At 46.3% G+C, this 17,181-nt stretch overlaps 1 protein-coding gene across 4 annotated transcripts in view; it reads left to right on the forward strand.

Moving 5' to 3' along the window:
* PTPRM (protein tyrosine phosphatase receptor type M) overlaps positions 1-17,181 on the forward strand; it is a 787,515-nt gene that overhangs the window by 762,412 nt on the left and 7,922 nt on the right. For all 4 annotated transcript variants that reach the window (XM_058676819.1, XM_058676821.1, XM_058676820.1 and 1 more), the window contains 6 exons: positions 970-1,119; positions 3,225-3,398; positions 4,774-4,905; positions 8,455-8,580; positions 9,616-9,779; positions 15,780-15,915. In XM_058676819.1, the coding sequence (XP_058532802.1) occupies positions 970-1,119; positions 3,225-3,398; positions 4,774-4,905; positions 8,455-8,580; positions 9,616-9,779; positions 15,780-15,915 (882 nt within the window). The remainder of the gene's footprint in view (positions 1-969; positions 1,120-3,224; positions 3,399-4,773; positions 4,906-8,454; positions 8,581-9,615; positions 9,780-15,779; positions 15,916-17,181) is intronic.

The raw sequence follows: 17,181 nt of genomic DNA on the forward strand, positions 1-17,181 counted from the left end.
CTTCCAGATCTCCCACGCGGGTACAGGGTCCCAAATCCTTGGCCGTCCTCAACTGCTTTCCCAGGCCACAATCAGGGAGCTGGATGGGAAGTGGGGCTGCTGGGATTAGAACCGGCGCCCATATGGGATCCCCGCGTGTTCAAGGCGAGGACTTTAGCCACTAGGCCATGCTGCCGGGCCCAGAAATAAACAAATATGTTTAAAAAGTATCTCATGTAGAGATCAATAATAACTATAGTAAAACTTGCATGGTTACTTGTGTGACAAGTCCATGTCCGGTTGGAATTGGAGAAGCCATCTGTAATGGTGGGTTCACTGTACACACTTATGAGAACTCTCCTCTGTGTCCCTGAATCCAATCACCAATTATCAATACTCTGAAACAAATAGTTCCAATTATTCATATCTGTCTGTCTTCCTGAGGATGTTAAGTCTCCATGGACCTGCTTTGCACTCCTCATTGGGTCAGCAAACCTTTTAGTACTGGTAGATAAAATTCTTCTGCTTCTTCATTGGAAGTAGCATTAAGTTCAGACTCACAGAGGTGTGTTGGCCAGCCATAGTTTCCAGAACTTGTTCTGCTTTGTTTCGGTGTCTGTTCGGGTTTAGATCCACCTGTAGTTCAAGCAGATGCCGTGTTTGTCTCTTCCTCTGTTTATGCTGCTTCTCATAGCCAGCTAACTCACTGGCTGTACTCAGAGCTGGTCTGCTAACACACAGGCCATACTCACAGCCGGTGAGCTAACACACTGCTTGTCCAACACGAGGAACAGGGTGACTGATGCTGGAAAGCATCACCTTGCACCAATCTCGCATCATTCCATCTTACATCCGTTCAGTGCTTCAGTCTTGGAGAATGCACTTTCTCCATTAGCTTGGCAATGGCTAATACTGGTCCTGTGTTCCCTCCTCGACCTCTCAGGGCCTGTGTGGCTCTCTGGCACTAATTCGTTCCCTCTGCTTCTCCAGGAGCAGTACGTGTTCATCCATGACGCCATCCTGGAAGCCTGTCTTTGTGGAGACACATCTGTCCCTGCCTCCCAAGTCAGGTCTCTCTACTATGACATGAACAAACTGGATCCACAGACAAATTCAAGTCAGATCAAAGAGGAGTTCCGGGTAAGTTATGCTACGGGGAAAGCATAACCAGCTGTCATTTGCTCCTTCAGAAATAGCTCAGGTGTGAGCACTGTGGCTTGAGACACCAGCATGCCACATGGAGTGCCCTGGGCCTCTCCCTGTGGCCTGTATGCGGAAAGGGCACTGTCTGTGAACAAAAATGCAGACAAGAGAAATAAAAATCTAACTCCAGGAGCAGGCACCATGACACAGCAGATGATGCTGCTGTTTACCAAACCAGCATCTCTTAATAAAACTTCCTTTGTTTGAGTCACTGCTACTCTGCTTTTGATCCAGCTTCCTGCTGATTCTCCTGGGAAAGTAGTCCAGTGTGGCCTAAGTTCCCAGTTCCTGGGGAGACCCAGATGGAGTCCCTAGCTCCTGGCCTCAGCTTGGCCTCAAACTGACCATTGCATCCATATGGACATTGAACCAGTAGGTGGGAGATCCCCTCCTGTTCTTTACCTAGTCACTCTGCATGTTTTAATGAACTGTAACTGCAGGGAGCTACTGGGGGAAGGGACCGTGTTGTCAGCAGCTGCGTGAGAATCAGCATTTGACTCACTGAATGGTGAGCCAAATGCTTGCTTCCCTTATCTGACTGCCTGGGTTGGAGTCTCCACTCCCAGTCCCAGCTTCCTATCAGTGCATACCCTGGGAAGCAGCAAGTGATAACTCAGATCCCTGCCAGGCATGTGGGACCCAGATGGATGAGCCTCCCGTCTGATCCTGCCCCGTTCCAGTAATTGCAGACATTTGGAGAGTGAACCAGGGAATGGAGGGTTTTCCTCTTTTCTGTCTCTGCTTTTCAATTAAAAATGAAAAGAAATAACTTTGAAAAGAAATACATTCTGAAGGTAAGACAAATGTATAACCAGGCCATTCATTTCCAAGGCTGCCTGTCTTGCTGTCTCTTGTAATTGTGTTTTATTTAATGTGAAACAGGAGTTTCTCCCTGCTCTTTCCTCAGTTTTTGCTCTGCAGTTTTAGTTTCCTCTGGTCAACTGTAACGTGAAATAACAACAACTGGAGACAGACTGGTCACACGATGTGAATTCATTTCTTCCAGAGAAGCAGATCACCCACCGGGTTTCCCTGTTGTTTTCATTTTGTGGGTTTCGATCTTTTTTGACGTCATCCTCCAGGTCGGTTTCCCCTCCCCTTCCTGCTCCTCATCACCGCCTTCAGTGAAGGTGAAGTAGAACATGGAGCTTGGGGTTACATGTTCATATCATAAAGTGTGACCAGTTTCCAAGTGCACAGCGAGGCTAGCCTCAGTATCATCATCCCACTTTTCACTGGAGGTACCAAAAATACTTAAGAATTGTAGGGAACTGTCACAGCTCTAACTGCTCCTGGTCCCTGGTGTTTTTGCTGGTACTTAATGGGTTTCAAAGTGACATTCTTTGCTCGTTTTCAAACTACCTGGCACGCCTACAGCCTGACATCTCAAATCGAAGAGGGCTCCGAATCGTCTTGTTCTGGTCTCATCTTGTGTATCTTTGTGAGCACTTCATTTAGGAAAGCAGCCCTGCACTCACAGGGAGATCGGGCGACATGGTTCACAGAACCTTGGTGCTGTCCGGGGACTGCGGGACCGGTTCCTGGAGAGGGCCGACTAAATTCCGAGCGGCTTCAGGGTCTTCTTTTTCTTCTTCCCTTGTCTCATCTTCAGCCCTGGCCTTTTCCTTCACCCCCTCCCAAATGTCCTCCTCCTCAGCTGATTTCCACTCGAATGCTCCATCCGCAGGTTCATCAATTGCGCAAGTGAGTTCACATCATTTATCAAATAGCGGCTAATAAAAAAACAGTATACTTCCTTTCAAGATCATAAAATCCCTCCTAGAATTTGGCTTCTGCCTGTACGTTTAACTGGAAGGTTTTTGAGAGCATTCTCTTCATCTTTTAATGACCCGAGGCAAGCTTTCAGCGCATCCTGTAGGTTTTTCTAGCAGACTATCAAGTCTCTCTTGAGGATCAAGAAGCTAAGGATTTTGCGTCCTCTGAACAGCCAGCTGGCCCCCTGGGTGTTTGTTTATTCACTTGTCTCTTCTTTTTCAGTTTCTTCCAAATCTTGTCACTTATGCCTCCTTTCTGTCTTGCAGACACTAAACATGGTGACGCCGACGCTGCGTGTGGAAGACTGCAGCATCGCACTGCTGCCCCGGAACCACGAGAAGAACCGCTGTATGGACATCCTGCCCCCAGACCGCTGCCTGCCCTTCCTCATCACCATCGACGGGGAGAGCAGCAACTACATCAACGCTGCCCTCATGGACGTAAGCTGCTCCTGAGGAGCCGCTGGCAAGGGCGGGGTACCAGGGGCACGCACCCGCTGCTCATCCATCACCTTCTAAGGGCTACGTTAGCAAGTTCATGGAAGTAGAAATAAAGGACATATTTGTTTCGGTACAGATTTTGAAGTCCATGCATATTAGGAGGGTCTTTACACATTTATGGAGGGCTTTGGCAGGTTAAGCTGCTCCCCAGAAGGTCAGCATCCCACATAAGTGCAGGTTCAAGTCCCAGCTACTCCACATTTATTCCAGCTCCTTATGAATGCACCTAGAAGGTCAGCAGGGGACTCCATTTTGGACCCTGCACCTAGACCAGCCCTAGCTGCTGTAGCCATTTGACGGGTACACTAGCAGGTGGAAAATCTCTCCCTCCCTCTCTGTAATTCTGCCTTTCAAGTAAATCTTTGAAAAAAAAAAAACTTCATGCAAATGCATATAGTGAAAAACTATGCATGGGTTTCAAAATGTTTTGCACAAAAATAAAATTATCCTGTACTTCCATTTGCCATGAATGTTTTTGAAATATGTAATTTATCAATTTTTCAAAAAAAAAACAAACACTGTATTTGAGATCCCTTGTGGTTTGGTACCACGGCGAACCTTCTTGGTCTCTCACAAACTCTCATTTGGGAAGTCTTGGTCCAGGAAACATGTCATTATTATTCTCAGCACCAAAGCTTTTAGCCCATTGTTGGAGAGCACGTGACAGCACCAGAGTCACAAAGATATGGGACAGAATTATTGCAGAATTATTTAAATTCCTTTTCTTCCTCATTTAGGCAGTTACTCACATGGAGAAAAACATAACTCATTATTTTCTGTCAGTCTGCTTATCTCTTCTTATTCAGTTGTTGAGAATAAGTCAATGAATACTTTCTGTCCTAATATGGAAGTTTTAGTTCTGTTTGTATGGTCTCCTAGAGCACTGTGTGAAGCCCTACGGAGCAGTCAAGGTGGATATGTGTCATTTGGCAGGAGTTAGTACCTGTCCTACTTAGAAATGACAATCAAGCAAGTTTCAGGAAAAAGCAGCTGTTTTAATTATGCCTAATTTTAAGATAAGGTAAAGGTTAAAATAATTATATAGACTTGATATTGCCTTCCTATCGGAAATTTAAAAAAAAATAGTAAGAGGTGCATACTAAGTTCTCTTGGTATCAAAGCAAACACTGATTCTCACAGTTATTCTGCCGATAGGTTAATCAGTCTATGTTGGTGTTGATAAGTAATAGAATTTAGCAGTTGTTAAATATGCCCAATGTTTTGTGCTACACGCTTCTATGTGCACAGTGTAACTGAGTTTCCTCTCTTCACGTTTTCCTGAATATATTTGGCTTTTTCTTGCGTGTGTTTGCAGAGCTACAAACAGCCTTCAGCCTTTATAGTCACCCAGCATCCTTTGCCAAACACAGTCAAAGACTTCTGGAGACTGGCCCTGGATTATCACTGCACGTCGGTAGTTATGCTGAACGATGTGGATCCTGCCCAGGTAAAACCGGGGAATTCCTGCAGGCAGAGATCCTGTGCCAGGGTCAAGGCCTTGGGTGCTTTGTTTACATCCTCAGACTTGCAGGCCCTGAGCTGAGTCACCATTTCCACTTGAAGAGTGAGAACCAGGGATGTTGAAAAACAAGTATTAAAAATTGGGAGGAATTAGGGGCTAGTACTGCAAGTCAGGGCAAACCGAACAGAGAAGCTGCAGCTGTCAATGGTGGAAGTGCCAACAGAGGGTGGTAAATGGGGCTCTCCCCTAGGTGGATGAATCTGTGGTCACTGACAGAGTCACAGCTGAACGGCAGCCTGAACAGCACAGATCCAAGAGCAGAGCATGCAAACCCACAGACAGGGAAAAGGGTGTTGGCCGTGGCTGCAGCCCTGGATCCTGTCCCTGGAGGGAAGAGGGTCTGTGCATCCTGTCGGCTTCCCTGGAGCCTGCAAGCGGAGTGCATCTGCATCATGCTAGGGGAGGGTGAGAAGGCAAGCAAGTTTAAAGAGAGCAGTTAATTTTGTCAGCTCCTAGGTGGAGGTGTTAAAAAGAGATAAAAGGGGAACTTGGAGATAAAAGAAGCTGAGGGTGATAAATGGGGCTTTTGCGTAGCTCTTCTGAAACAGCAAAAGAGAAGAGGACATAAATGACCTGGCACTAGTCATGGGAGTAGGGGGCCTGCCAAGTCAACATTAGCAGTGTCCTGTGCAAGCTGAAGTTAGTCTCGCGGCCGCAGAGGGCATTATGGGAAGCTTGCGCTTCGTGTACTTTCAGAATGAGCTTGCTGCAGAATGGAGTTAATGCCCTATCTGGAGGAGACCAATTCTTAAACAACAACAAAAGGTCCAAAGAATTTCAGCATCCCTGCTGGACAAATGTTTCCTTCCAAAAATCCAGGTTTCTGCCATCCATCTCCCACAAATGACAAGGGTGTTAATTCAGTTATGTATGGTTGTTCCTTATGTTGAAGCCACTGTGTGATAGCTAGTTAATGAAATAACAGTGGTAACCTTGACTTCTTTCTGGTCCTCTTGGCTTAAGCAGCTTAAAAACTTTACAGTTCCTCCCCACCAACCCGTTTCAAAAGCTGAACTGCAGCCAAATGGGGCGATAGCAAACCCTGCCCCTCAGGCCACTCCAGAGCCCTGCTTGGAATAGAACCCAAGATCCCGAGTTTCTAACTGCCGGCGCCATGAGCTAAATCCCACTCATTTGAGATTCCTTAGCCACAGAGAGTTCAGGATAAAGAATTTGTCATTCTTCCTACCATGAATACTGAAATGCAGTGGTAGACTGTTTTGATTCCAGTGTGTACTTTTGGAACAAGAGCGCTTGGATTCTAAAGTTGCATCCTTCACCCAAGTGATCTGGACTCCCACCAAGTTTTGGCTGACCGGCGGTAGGAGAGACAAAAAGGTTGCATTTCTATTGCATAAATGCTGCCGAGGTTCAGCGTGAGAGAAGGGAGGCTCCCAGGAGTCAGCCATTTAGCAAACACTAATGCGAGCATTTGAACTTAAAGGTTTTGTAACTGTACAAGACTAGCACTCAGCTATTTTAAGTATTTATAGGTCTGGTTCATGGACGTGTTATGCACCATTTAAGCCATTTTCTACACAGTTTCCTTGGGCAGAATGTAGCATGTGGTATGCCAAGAGCCAGGCGCCAGCTCAGGCCATTCATACTTCTTTGTTATAAGTGACAAGTTCTTGATCAGGCACTTGAACTGACAGCAAACAGAAAAAAAAAAAAAAACCTGAATCAGCCAGGAGAAAAATGGGCACAACGGTTCCAAGGTACATGGTGTGATTTTTACTACCGTCTCAGTTTCCCATCATGGTGCCTTTTTATTGTTAACAGTGGCTACCCATGGGTTCCAGAAAGAAAATAAACATCAGCTTGGTGTCATTTGCCAAGGCCCATTAATATCTTGCCACCAGTGAGTGCTGTTGAGGAAAGGAAACTTTCATAAAAGCATCGTTTTAAAATAAATTAATGTGATGTCGAAAATACCACAGGCACAGCTGACATAAAACTTCACTTAGTCATTGCGTGTTTCATTCTTCACCATCAAGTTCAAACCTTTAGTTTCTTTAGATTGGACAGAGGGATGGCTATTTTGGTTGACTCACTGTTCACTGAAAGCTTACCTTGCAATCTGAGATATAAATCAACCTCTGTGACCTTTGACAATGAGATTTTGAGATCCTTTGGAAAATAAAAGCCATCAAACGAAAAGAAATTCAACCATTGGGTTCTCCTTTTGTGATAACTTCATTTTGCTCCAAATGAGGTGATGTGTTTTTCATCCACTCTTGGCCCAACAGAAACAGGTTATAAAATAATGAATTGTACCCCTTTCATTTCACCATATGCCACCAGTCTCTCGGCTAAATGAAAAAGGCGAAAGTTAAACCATACTCAAAAAAAAATCACTCAACAAAATCACAAAGGAAATTTAATTTCAAACTTGAAATGCCTATTAAAGTTTCAAAGATTTAAGGACAGGTTTTGAAAAAAAAAATTTCTTAGAAGTTATTCACACCCACTTGTCTCCAAGTTTAGGTATTTTATGAGCTGGTGGCAAATGCAGTGCCAATCCTGCCTCTCCAGTGTGTGTTAACATTTGGTCAAAAGTGTGCGTACCTGGTATCGCCAATACCTTCAGGTTGAGACTCTAAGGAATTACATTTTTAATTATATAAAGCCACTTCCAGGTAAAACAGCAAATCATTTACTGTTTTATATGGACTTTCCTGGACTCATGCTAGGAGGGTTTGGACCAGCATGACACTGTAACCCATCACTGTTACCAATCTTCAGGATTGCCCCAAAGTGGCCTGATTCCCAGAAATGATTACAACTTGCCATGCAGGACCAGCTAGCGGAGGGTGCTTGTCCTCCAAAACCTGCTAAGGATTCCTTTCCCCACTCAAAATAGAATTTTAAAAGGGAAGTGCTAAGTGGCCTCCTGAAGTCCTCCTTGGAAAACTGTACTGGTTTGTAGCTAAAAGATGCTTTTTTGGGCTTGGTATAGTAGCCTAGTGGCTAAAGTCCTCACCTTGCAAATACCAGGATACCATATGGCACTGGTTCTAATCCGGCTGCTCCACTTCCCATCCAGCTCCCTGCTGGTGGCCTGGGAAAGCAGTGGAGGGTGGCCCAAAGCCTTGGGACCCTGCACCCATATGGGAGAGCCAGAAGAAGCTCCGGGCTTCAGTTCTGGCTATAGCGGCCACCTGGGGAGTGAACCAGCCGATGGAAGATCTTTCTCTCTGAATCTCCTTCTCTCTGTAGATCTGACTTTCCAATAAAAATAAATAAATCTTTTTAAAAAGATGCTTTTTGAGACAATGAAAAAAAAAAGGCCTAGGAGGAGGATAGATGGAGCTAAGACAGCCTACAGGAAAGTTATAAAGTCTTCTCTTTGGAAGGAAAGAAAGTGAAAGGAGTCTGTAGGGGTTACAGAGTGCAACACTGATGTCCATCTAAACTGTAAGGATGAAATTCATGCTTATTGGTTCACTTTGTGTTTCTGTATTTTGCATCCAGTTGTGTCCACAGTACTGGCCAGAAAATGGAGTGCACAGGCACGGCCCCATCCAGGTGGAATTCGTGTCTGCTGATCTGGAAGAGGACATCATCAGCAGGATATTCCGGATTTATAACGCAGCGAGGGTAAGAGGCAGGGCCCATAGCACCTGTTGCTGTGGCTTCACTCTCTTATCATCCATTGAAATGGAGGGTTCCCACTCCAGGTCAGTCACTGCTCTTGGGGTTTGGAATATTCTCTCCCTCTGCCTTGCAAAGCACTGAATAGATTCCTCTCCAGAGAACTCCGTCAGTAGAATGGACAGTAAGTGCATTGTGAAAGGCCATGGGTATAACCAGGTAGTTGGGGGTAGGGTCTCTGCATGGAGACAGGATCTAAGGTTCAGCTGTGGACATGTTGGTTTGTGATGACTGCTAGACACCTAAATGAAAATATCAGATAGGTGAGGGTGAGGTACAAGTGATCTCTGGTAGACATCTATAACTTTCTCAAATGCTGGCGATGCTCCAAACCACAGCAGAATGAAGTCATCAAGTGACAGAAAAGAGACAGGAACCCAGAGTCTGTGCTTGAGGGTTTCCATCAGCAAGACAGCTGGAAGACAGGGTGGGGAAGGCAGAGGAGAGGCTGGGGATGGAGCAGCCAGTGCAGCGAGCCAGTTGGTAAGGAGAGTGAGAAGCTGTGGCCACTCAGTCCAAGTGACTCAGTCATGGCCAAATTCAAGCCACTGCCTGGCTCCTAATGTGAGCTGGGTACCACTTTGAATCCTGCAGTTCAGTGTAGTCCTGACTTAAGAGTAAGTGGCTGTTGGTAATCAAAAGCCTGTCAGATGCACAGGGAAGCAGAGTATCATCTCTGCTCCCACAGAACCCACAAACATCTCCGGATTAGCATCCTTTACTCTTAACTCACCTGTGATGAAAGTGAGGCCAGTTTCCCACTGAAGGCACAGACAGTGCCATGCTGTGTGTTCTCTCTCACTTGGCTTCTGCCAAATAGGACAGTCCCCATGGCTCTGATCTGGCCTGTCCTTCCAGACACCAAGTGTGTTGTAGCAGCTCAGGCGGAGCCACCTACAGTACTGGTAACAAGGGCTGCCCTTTGATGAGATGATGAAGTCTGTGAACTTGAATACCACCTGTTTCCTCTCCACTCCACAGCCCCAAGATGGATACCGGATGGTGCAGCAGTTCCAGTTCCTGGGCTGGCCGATGTACAGGGATACGCCCGTGTCCAAGCGCTCCTTCCTGAAGCTCATCCGCCAAGTGGACAAGTGGCAGGAGGAGTACAATGGTGGGGAAGGCCGCACAGTCGTGCACTGCTTGTAAGTGCCCCATGGAGCAGTCGGGACCCCACCATGAGCTCTCACCCTCCCACTCCCTGTCTTGTTTAAGTACTGCTGGAAGAGAAGTAAGGTCTGGAGGGGAAGGGACTGCCTGGTGGGTACCTTTTGGAGGCTCAGTTGGTTTTCTAGGAAACAAAGTAGATACTTACAGCATCTGAGTGGCATCTTGCTTTGTTTTCTGTTGCTGTAACAGCAGGTAACTTGTAGAGTACAGTAGTTGACTTGGCTCCTGGTTCTGGCAACTAGGAAATCCAAGGAGCATGGCATCAGCCTCGGGCTTTGGCATCACCTGGTGCGGGGCATTCCATGGCAGGACCAAGCCAGCTGCCAGCTCAGATATCCCTTCCCCTTAACAAATCCAGCAATGTCATCATCTACCCTTAGTCACCTCCCGAAGGCACTGCCTCTGAATACTATCGACAAAGATGTTTGAGGGGTAAGTTTAAAGTGTGCGGGAGCCCATTACAGCAGGCAGTGTTACTGTTAGGAAGATAAGCATTGACCCTAGAGTTGGGACTGCCACCTGCCCAAAAAGGGAAGAAAAGCCAGCTGGGTGGGATGGGTTCATGTGGCTTACCTCTCTAGAGAGAGCCCACTGTTAACTGTCAGATGTTTTCTGAGCTTATGTCTCTCTAGAGTGCCCATTGGTTATTTGAAGTCATCCCATTGTGAAAGTATTTACCTGTGGAAATTGCCAAAAGCTACAAATCCAGACTTCTTCCCACCTAGCCAAGGTGCACTAGTATTACATGATTCAGTGTTTCTACTGGGAATCATGCCAGAGGCTTCTAAGAACCTGCGCCTCTGTGAGATGTGTGGTTATTAGGAGAGGTTCTCCCAGGAAATCCAGAGAGGGTTTGGTTAGCGCCAGTGGCTCCAGTGTGGCCTCCAGGCTGGCAGTTCCAGCAGGTGCTAGAACATGAGAGTCCTAGAGAGTTTAAAAAATAATAAAACAACCCTCCCACAGGCCACACCCAACCCCTTCAATGTTTTTGCTTTGTTTTCTTTTGAACTCCTAGATTATTTCCTTGGGCAGCCAAGGTTGAGAGCCGCTGAATAGAGAATGTCATGTTTTCCAAAGCACTCTCACCTGTTCTTTCTCATTGGCAACCATATGTAGCTCATCAGCCAGCTGGAATTGGCTTAATGGAATAGGCAATTAAAAGTCATGGAAGCTAGGGGAAAGCGTTCAGAGCCTTGGCGGAACCTGACAGCACATAAGTGTATCGCCTCCTCGCTGTAGTGTGGTCAGAACCACACGTTGGAAGCTTACTGGGGTTCTGCTCTGAGCAGACTGACCCCAGTTCTGTCACAGACCTGGCCAGGAGCACGGGTCAGTCTTTGGAGTTCCTGTAATGCTGCTCCCCCCACACCTTCTCTTGCCTCTCCTCAGAGTACATCATGGTAGTGTCTCCCAGTGTAGTAAAGTGCGCTTCCTTAGAGAAGGTTTTATCCTCTGAAAGTGTTTACTGACCCTGCCCACTTCCTTGTCCTGGGCCAAGGGCATTCAAAACCTCCTTGGGGAGGCAGTTGCATTTGGCCTACTGGAGCAATGCCACAGTGGAAAGGCCAGTTGGACACCCAGCATCAGGTCTCAGGCCCAGTTTCCTGCTGAAGCCCATCATGAGAGGCATCAGTGAAAGCTCAGGTACTTGGGTCCCTGCCACCCACGTGGAAGGTCTAGAGTTCCAGGCTTCTGCCTGGCTCAGCCTTGGCCGTTGCATGTGTTAGGGGAAGTTAACCAGCACATGGGAGGCCTCTCAGCCTCTCAAATAAGAAAATAATAGCATTTTAATATCTGTGTAGAAAATGCTAAAAGGTTTAGTTAATAGTTCACGCCCTCATTTTTATTTCTCCAAGTCATAATACAAAGTGTCTTCAAAACAGTCATGGAAAAGATGCATTATGGAAAAGCTATGCATGGATTTCAAAACTATTTCGTCCCCAAAATATACTTCCTTTTTAATTCCATTTTCCACAAGCTTTGTGAATTGCTCTTGTATAATACCTGGTCAGAGTAAGGTAGCAGTTTCCGCATCCAGACCTGATAAAAACACAGCTGGGGAAAATGGCATTCTCCATGTGTATTCAACCCACAGGGTGGGATTTTTAAAAAATTAAGAAAAATAAATTGCTAAAGAGCGTTGGCAGGTGCATCTGCCTGTGTCTGGAGAGCCCAGCATCTCGAACTAAGGCATGTCTTCACCAGTTTCTCACGAAGGCCGAGGCTTCAGCCCACCGAGGGAGTTGGGGTACCAGGACAGGAAAGATGCAAAGACTGCCCCCCCAAAATCACTGTCCCTCATGTCTACACTCCTTCTCCTCCCCTAAACGCTGCCATGGCTGGTCCAAGTGGCATCCCATGATGGCCACTCTTCAGCCTTGCCAGACCAGGTGGGCATTTGTGCTGTCTGCCCTCTGCCTGCCACATCCTGGCCCTTTGAAAGCCTCTGTGGTTCTCCCCTCCCACCTGAAGGTGAGCATGATACCCAGGCCTGATGGAAATGTTGGCTTCTGTTGAGATTTGTAGAGCTAAGGTTTTTTGTTGTTGTTGTTGTTGTTTTTCTTTTAAGTTGTAGGCGATGTAATAAGTAACGTTAATATAAACAGGCACGCTCCAGGCTTGGCCAGAACTGGAGGCTTTGAAACCACTCTGTTCCTCCTCTCTGAGGCAATGGTCTTGCATGCAGCAGGATGTAGCACCACCTAATGGCTGTGGACATATTTCCTGCCTGAAACAAACCTACAGGTGCTGGGGGTGTGTATGTTCCTTGAGCCCCAGACTTTCGGTGTGTGCAAATGAAGAAGTTTTTTATATACATTGTCTCCTATCCATCCAAAGCTGAATAAATGAATAGAATGAATATGTCACTATTTGGAAATGTTTGATGGAAACAGCAGATGTAGACAGCAAGCAACAAAAGCTACTGCTGGCTGATGGAGAGTTACTTCAAGATGTGTGTGGAAATGGAACTAACAGATAAACATTTGAAGTCAGAATTTTGAAGTCTATGCACAGTTTTTACTTTTCTTTTCTTACAAAGATTGTTTATTTGGAAGACCCAGTTACAGACTATGGAGAGGGAAAAAGCACTTCCATTTGCTGGTTTACTCTCCAAATGGCTACGTCGGCTGGAGCTGGGTCAGGCCAAAGCCAGAAGCCAGGAGCTTCATCTGAGTCTCCCACGTGGGTTCAGGGACCCAAATGCTCAGGCCATCCTCCGCACGTTAGCAGTGAGCTGGATTGGAAGTAGAGCATCCAGGACTCAAACCGGTGTCCATATAGGATGCCAGTGCTACAGGTGGTGGCTTCATGTGCTGTGCCACAGCACTGGCCCCTAGGGTTTTCATAACACATAACTAATAGACTAATAAGCACATGAGAATGGCCAGGGAAGGAGCCCCATCAAAGGGTCACTGATTCCAGGACCCACCTGCAAGAGAACATGGAAAATCTTCACAGTGATGAGGAAATCAGAGATTCATGGAGACAGGACACAGAACACTACCCTTGAAGACAAAGATTGGCCAATTGAATCTTAGTCAAAAGAAGCACCTCTCTTCATCCGAAGATGGTAATAAGAAGAAGAAAAGTGAAGACAGTGGGAGGAGAGCTTGTGATGCATTTCTCGAATCAGGTGGCTACAACAGGAACTGGACAGTTAAGCCCAGTTTGTTCAGTGGACACAAATCTTGACAGGGCTTTGTTTAAAGACAGGGTAGAAGGCTATCCAAACAGCCGATGACTGAAGGGTCGTCATCTTTAGGAAACTACGTACTGAACCCAAGCTCTAGTGTGACCCCATCACCCATCACAACAGCTGAGATTCTGCACACACAAATGACAGCAGCCATTGTGGGTGATGCGTTGGATGAACTGGAACTCTCGCACATCGTGACTCGGAAGCAGGTGTTGTAGAGCTGAACTGCACGACAGTGAGACTGCTGGAGCCGGACGCGTCTGTAGTCTCCAGCTTTAAATGAGCCAAACAACACATGACATGCTTATGGCAGGTTTCCTCATAATGCTGGATTCCAAAGACTGGAAACAGCCCAGATACTCAACAGCTCTTGGACCATGTATGTACTGTCAGAATAAACTGATTCAACAAGAAACATCAGTTCTCACACAGACTCAAAGTGTGTAGTGGACAAGTCCGTTTGCTCAAAGTTCAAAAGTAAACAAAAGAAACTCCTAGTAATAGAAGTAAAAATAGAGATTGTCTTTGGTGGCTCTGGTGATACTAATGAGGGGAAGGCTGGAAGGCCCAGGGACACTGACCGAGGCCACTCCCTGGCCTATAGCACCACCAGGTGCTGGTTACACGCCATGATGAAAGATCACCGAGTTACTGCCTTACCATCCATGGACTACACCGGACACCTGATGTTCAGTGTGAAAATCATAAACAAGAAACAACCAGATACTTTGTGCTGCCTCTTCAGGAATACCCTGGTCAGGTCTCCATCATAGGGTAAATAAATCCAGAATTCTTATTGAGGTGTGTCGCTAAGTACCAGTTTGCAGGATGTGCGTGGGTAGAGAGCAGCACGTTAGACAATGGTGGCACGATATGATGAGTGAGAAAACACAGAATGTGGGGCTCTCTGCAGGACCGGGGAACCCATTTCTTCCACAAGTACGTTCCAGAAGGGAAAAAAAAGGCAAAGAACAAAGAGAAACTTATGGATTAAAATAAAACTTTAAATGCAGTGTGTGGACTTTGCTCAGAAGAACGTTTTTGAAAATCAACAAGAAACCATTTGGGAAATTGGACTGACTAGCAGTTTGATGAGATGAAACCAGTAATGCTTCTTTATTTTAGATGTGACAGTGATTTTGTGTTTACTTTTTAAAACGAAGGAAATCACTGTTGGTTCCTTAGAAAAGGCATCAATGCTAGAGCTGACTCCGGGAAAATACATACCTGCAAGAGTAAACAGCTGCTCCCAAAAGGAGACAGGCTTGTCCCAAGAACTATTGTTGACCACAGCTGGAAAAACTTGAGCTACAAGATAAATATGGATGCTATTGAATTTTAGCTCACATAATTAAAATAGGTGTGGTTCCATCATAAGTTGTACAAGTAAATAAGAAAAATAAACAGACATTTAATAGACATTTAGAAAGATGAGGAGAGATAGAAAACCTCCCTTGGGCAAGCACCTTAGTCAGTGTTTGAAGGATCCATGGTTGAATGCAAAAATCAGAAAACAATGGAAACAGGAGACCCTAAATGCATCAGTTACAAAGAGAAAGGTAGTAACTTTGCAGAGAAAAAAAATTGCAGCGAACCACATCTTAGTAAGTAAGCAAAGTGAGCATTATCATAGGCAGATGGCATGTCATGAGCCCCATGAGGGACACACTGTGGCTTTCCTATCAGACTGCATGGCCTTGTTTCCAATCACAAGAGACCACCAGACATCCCCCAAATGAAGATACTCTGTGTCTTTTGGGGGCCTCTCAAGCTGTAGCTGGGGGCAGTGTGGCTTCTAGGCCACATTCCACATTCCTTATCTTTCATAGCCTATAGAATAACTGGACCACACCCAGCAAAGAGTGTGTCAACAATAAGGAGGGCAAGCAAAGACTGAGGGACGGCACAGCTGGAAGACGCTGCAGAGGCAAGACAGCTCAGGTCCAGCTGGAGCCTTAGGCAGCTCCTAGACTGGGGTCAAGACAGCTGGTGGACCTTGACCTGGGGCTACAGCTCAGGACTGGTGTGCGGGCTAGAGTTCAATGGGACATTCACCACCAGGAAGCCTGGGATACAAGGGCGCTCTTGAGGTTATTTCCTGCAATATTTCTAAACATCTAACTTAGTTCAAAATTCTGTTTTCTTTCAAAAGAGCCTTTGTATTTTAGAGATAATGAAATATTGATAAGATTTTTTAAATGCCTGAGTCCCCCAGGGCTTAGAACACACCATTGTCCAGATCACACGTGAGCCAATCTTCTGATGTCCTCTGTCCCAGGAATGGCGGAGGCCGCAGCGGCACGTTCTGTGCCATCAGCATCGTCTGTGAGATGCTCCGACACCAGAGGAGTGTGGACGTCTTCCATGCCGTGAAGACGCTGAGGAACAACAAACCCAACATGGTGGATCTCCTGGTAGGACCCCTGACCTGCCCTGTCCCCGTCCTGTCGGGTGGACCTCCCTGGTTCCCAGGCAGCCGTGCGGCTCCCAGCCACACGGTTTGCAGAGGAGGAGCCCCTCTCCGAAGTGTGGGGTGATGGGCTTGCATCCGATTTTGCTCCCCCCCCCTTTCTCACCCTGCCTCTCTTCCCATTTTCGCACTGAGACTAGGTTGCACCTCCTTTGAAATATGGAAATAGCTGAAACTCACAAGTGCACATCCTTATTAATTTCTCTTCCTGGCCGTGCCTTCCACGTGGCTAAGCAGTCAGTCTTCACAGAGAAGAAGTAATCAGAACACGTGAACTGCCAGATTTTCAAATTATATATTTTATAAATAGCTTAATCGCCTAATATTTATCAAAGCTGTGAATTTGAGTTTGACATCCAGAATATTGCATTTAATTATGGTGGCCGTATCTGAGAGAAGCATGAAAGGAGTTGAGAAACAAAGGGCCATGTGCAATTATTAGAGGAGTTCATGAAATCTTTTATGTGGAGCTGTGGAAATGCCAACCACTGCGAGGCGAGACTAGGAGGTCGTTTGAAGGAAGAGACTTTTCCATAAGATTTTTTTCCTTTCCGTGTGATGAGAGAAGGGATCTGAAAGAAGCAGTAGTAGGACCGAGCCAAGGTTGTGGATAGCATGGGGCAGGGAAGAGGGAGGAAGAGATGGCCCAGGTATACCAGGCCGCAAAGCAGCCTGGTCTGTGACACACTAGGGGTGGGGTTCAGGTTTCTAATAAAATAAAGGGACTCAAGAAAGTTTAGAGTTGAGTTGAAATTGGGGAAGTGGCTCTCTATGGTCCCCACCTGTGACTGGAGGAGTCCCCAGCTGGGTATCGTAGTGAGCGATGGCAGCCAGCTGCTGGGGCATCACAGTCAGGTCCCACTCAGCACAGCTTACTCTACAGGGACCTGATCAAGTCAGTGGTGCAAATGACAGGACAAGAGCAGCCCTTTATGAAATGAATGGAGACCCTGGTGGCTGGACCGTAAGGAAGAGTGTGCCCCCAACCCCTGTTCTGTAGTAACTTATGAGTTTCTGCCATTATATGTAATTTTTTAAAAGATTGTTTTACTTGAAAGGTAGACTAATAGATCTTCCATCTACTGGTTTATGCTACAAATGATTACAATGGCCAAGGCTGGGCCAGGCTGAATACAGGAACTAAGAACCCATATGAATGGTGGGGGCTTAAGGACTTGGGCCATCTTCCACTGCCTTTCCAGGCACGTTG

The sequence above is a fragment of the Ochotona princeps genome, chromosome 18 (assembly GCF_030435755.1).
Source record: "Ochotona princeps isolate mOchPri1 chromosome 18, mOchPri1.hap1, whole genome shotgun sequence".
In the NCBI taxonomy this organism is placed as follows: Eukaryota; Metazoa; Chordata; class Mammalia; order Lagomorpha; family Ochotonidae; genus Ochotona; species Ochotona princeps.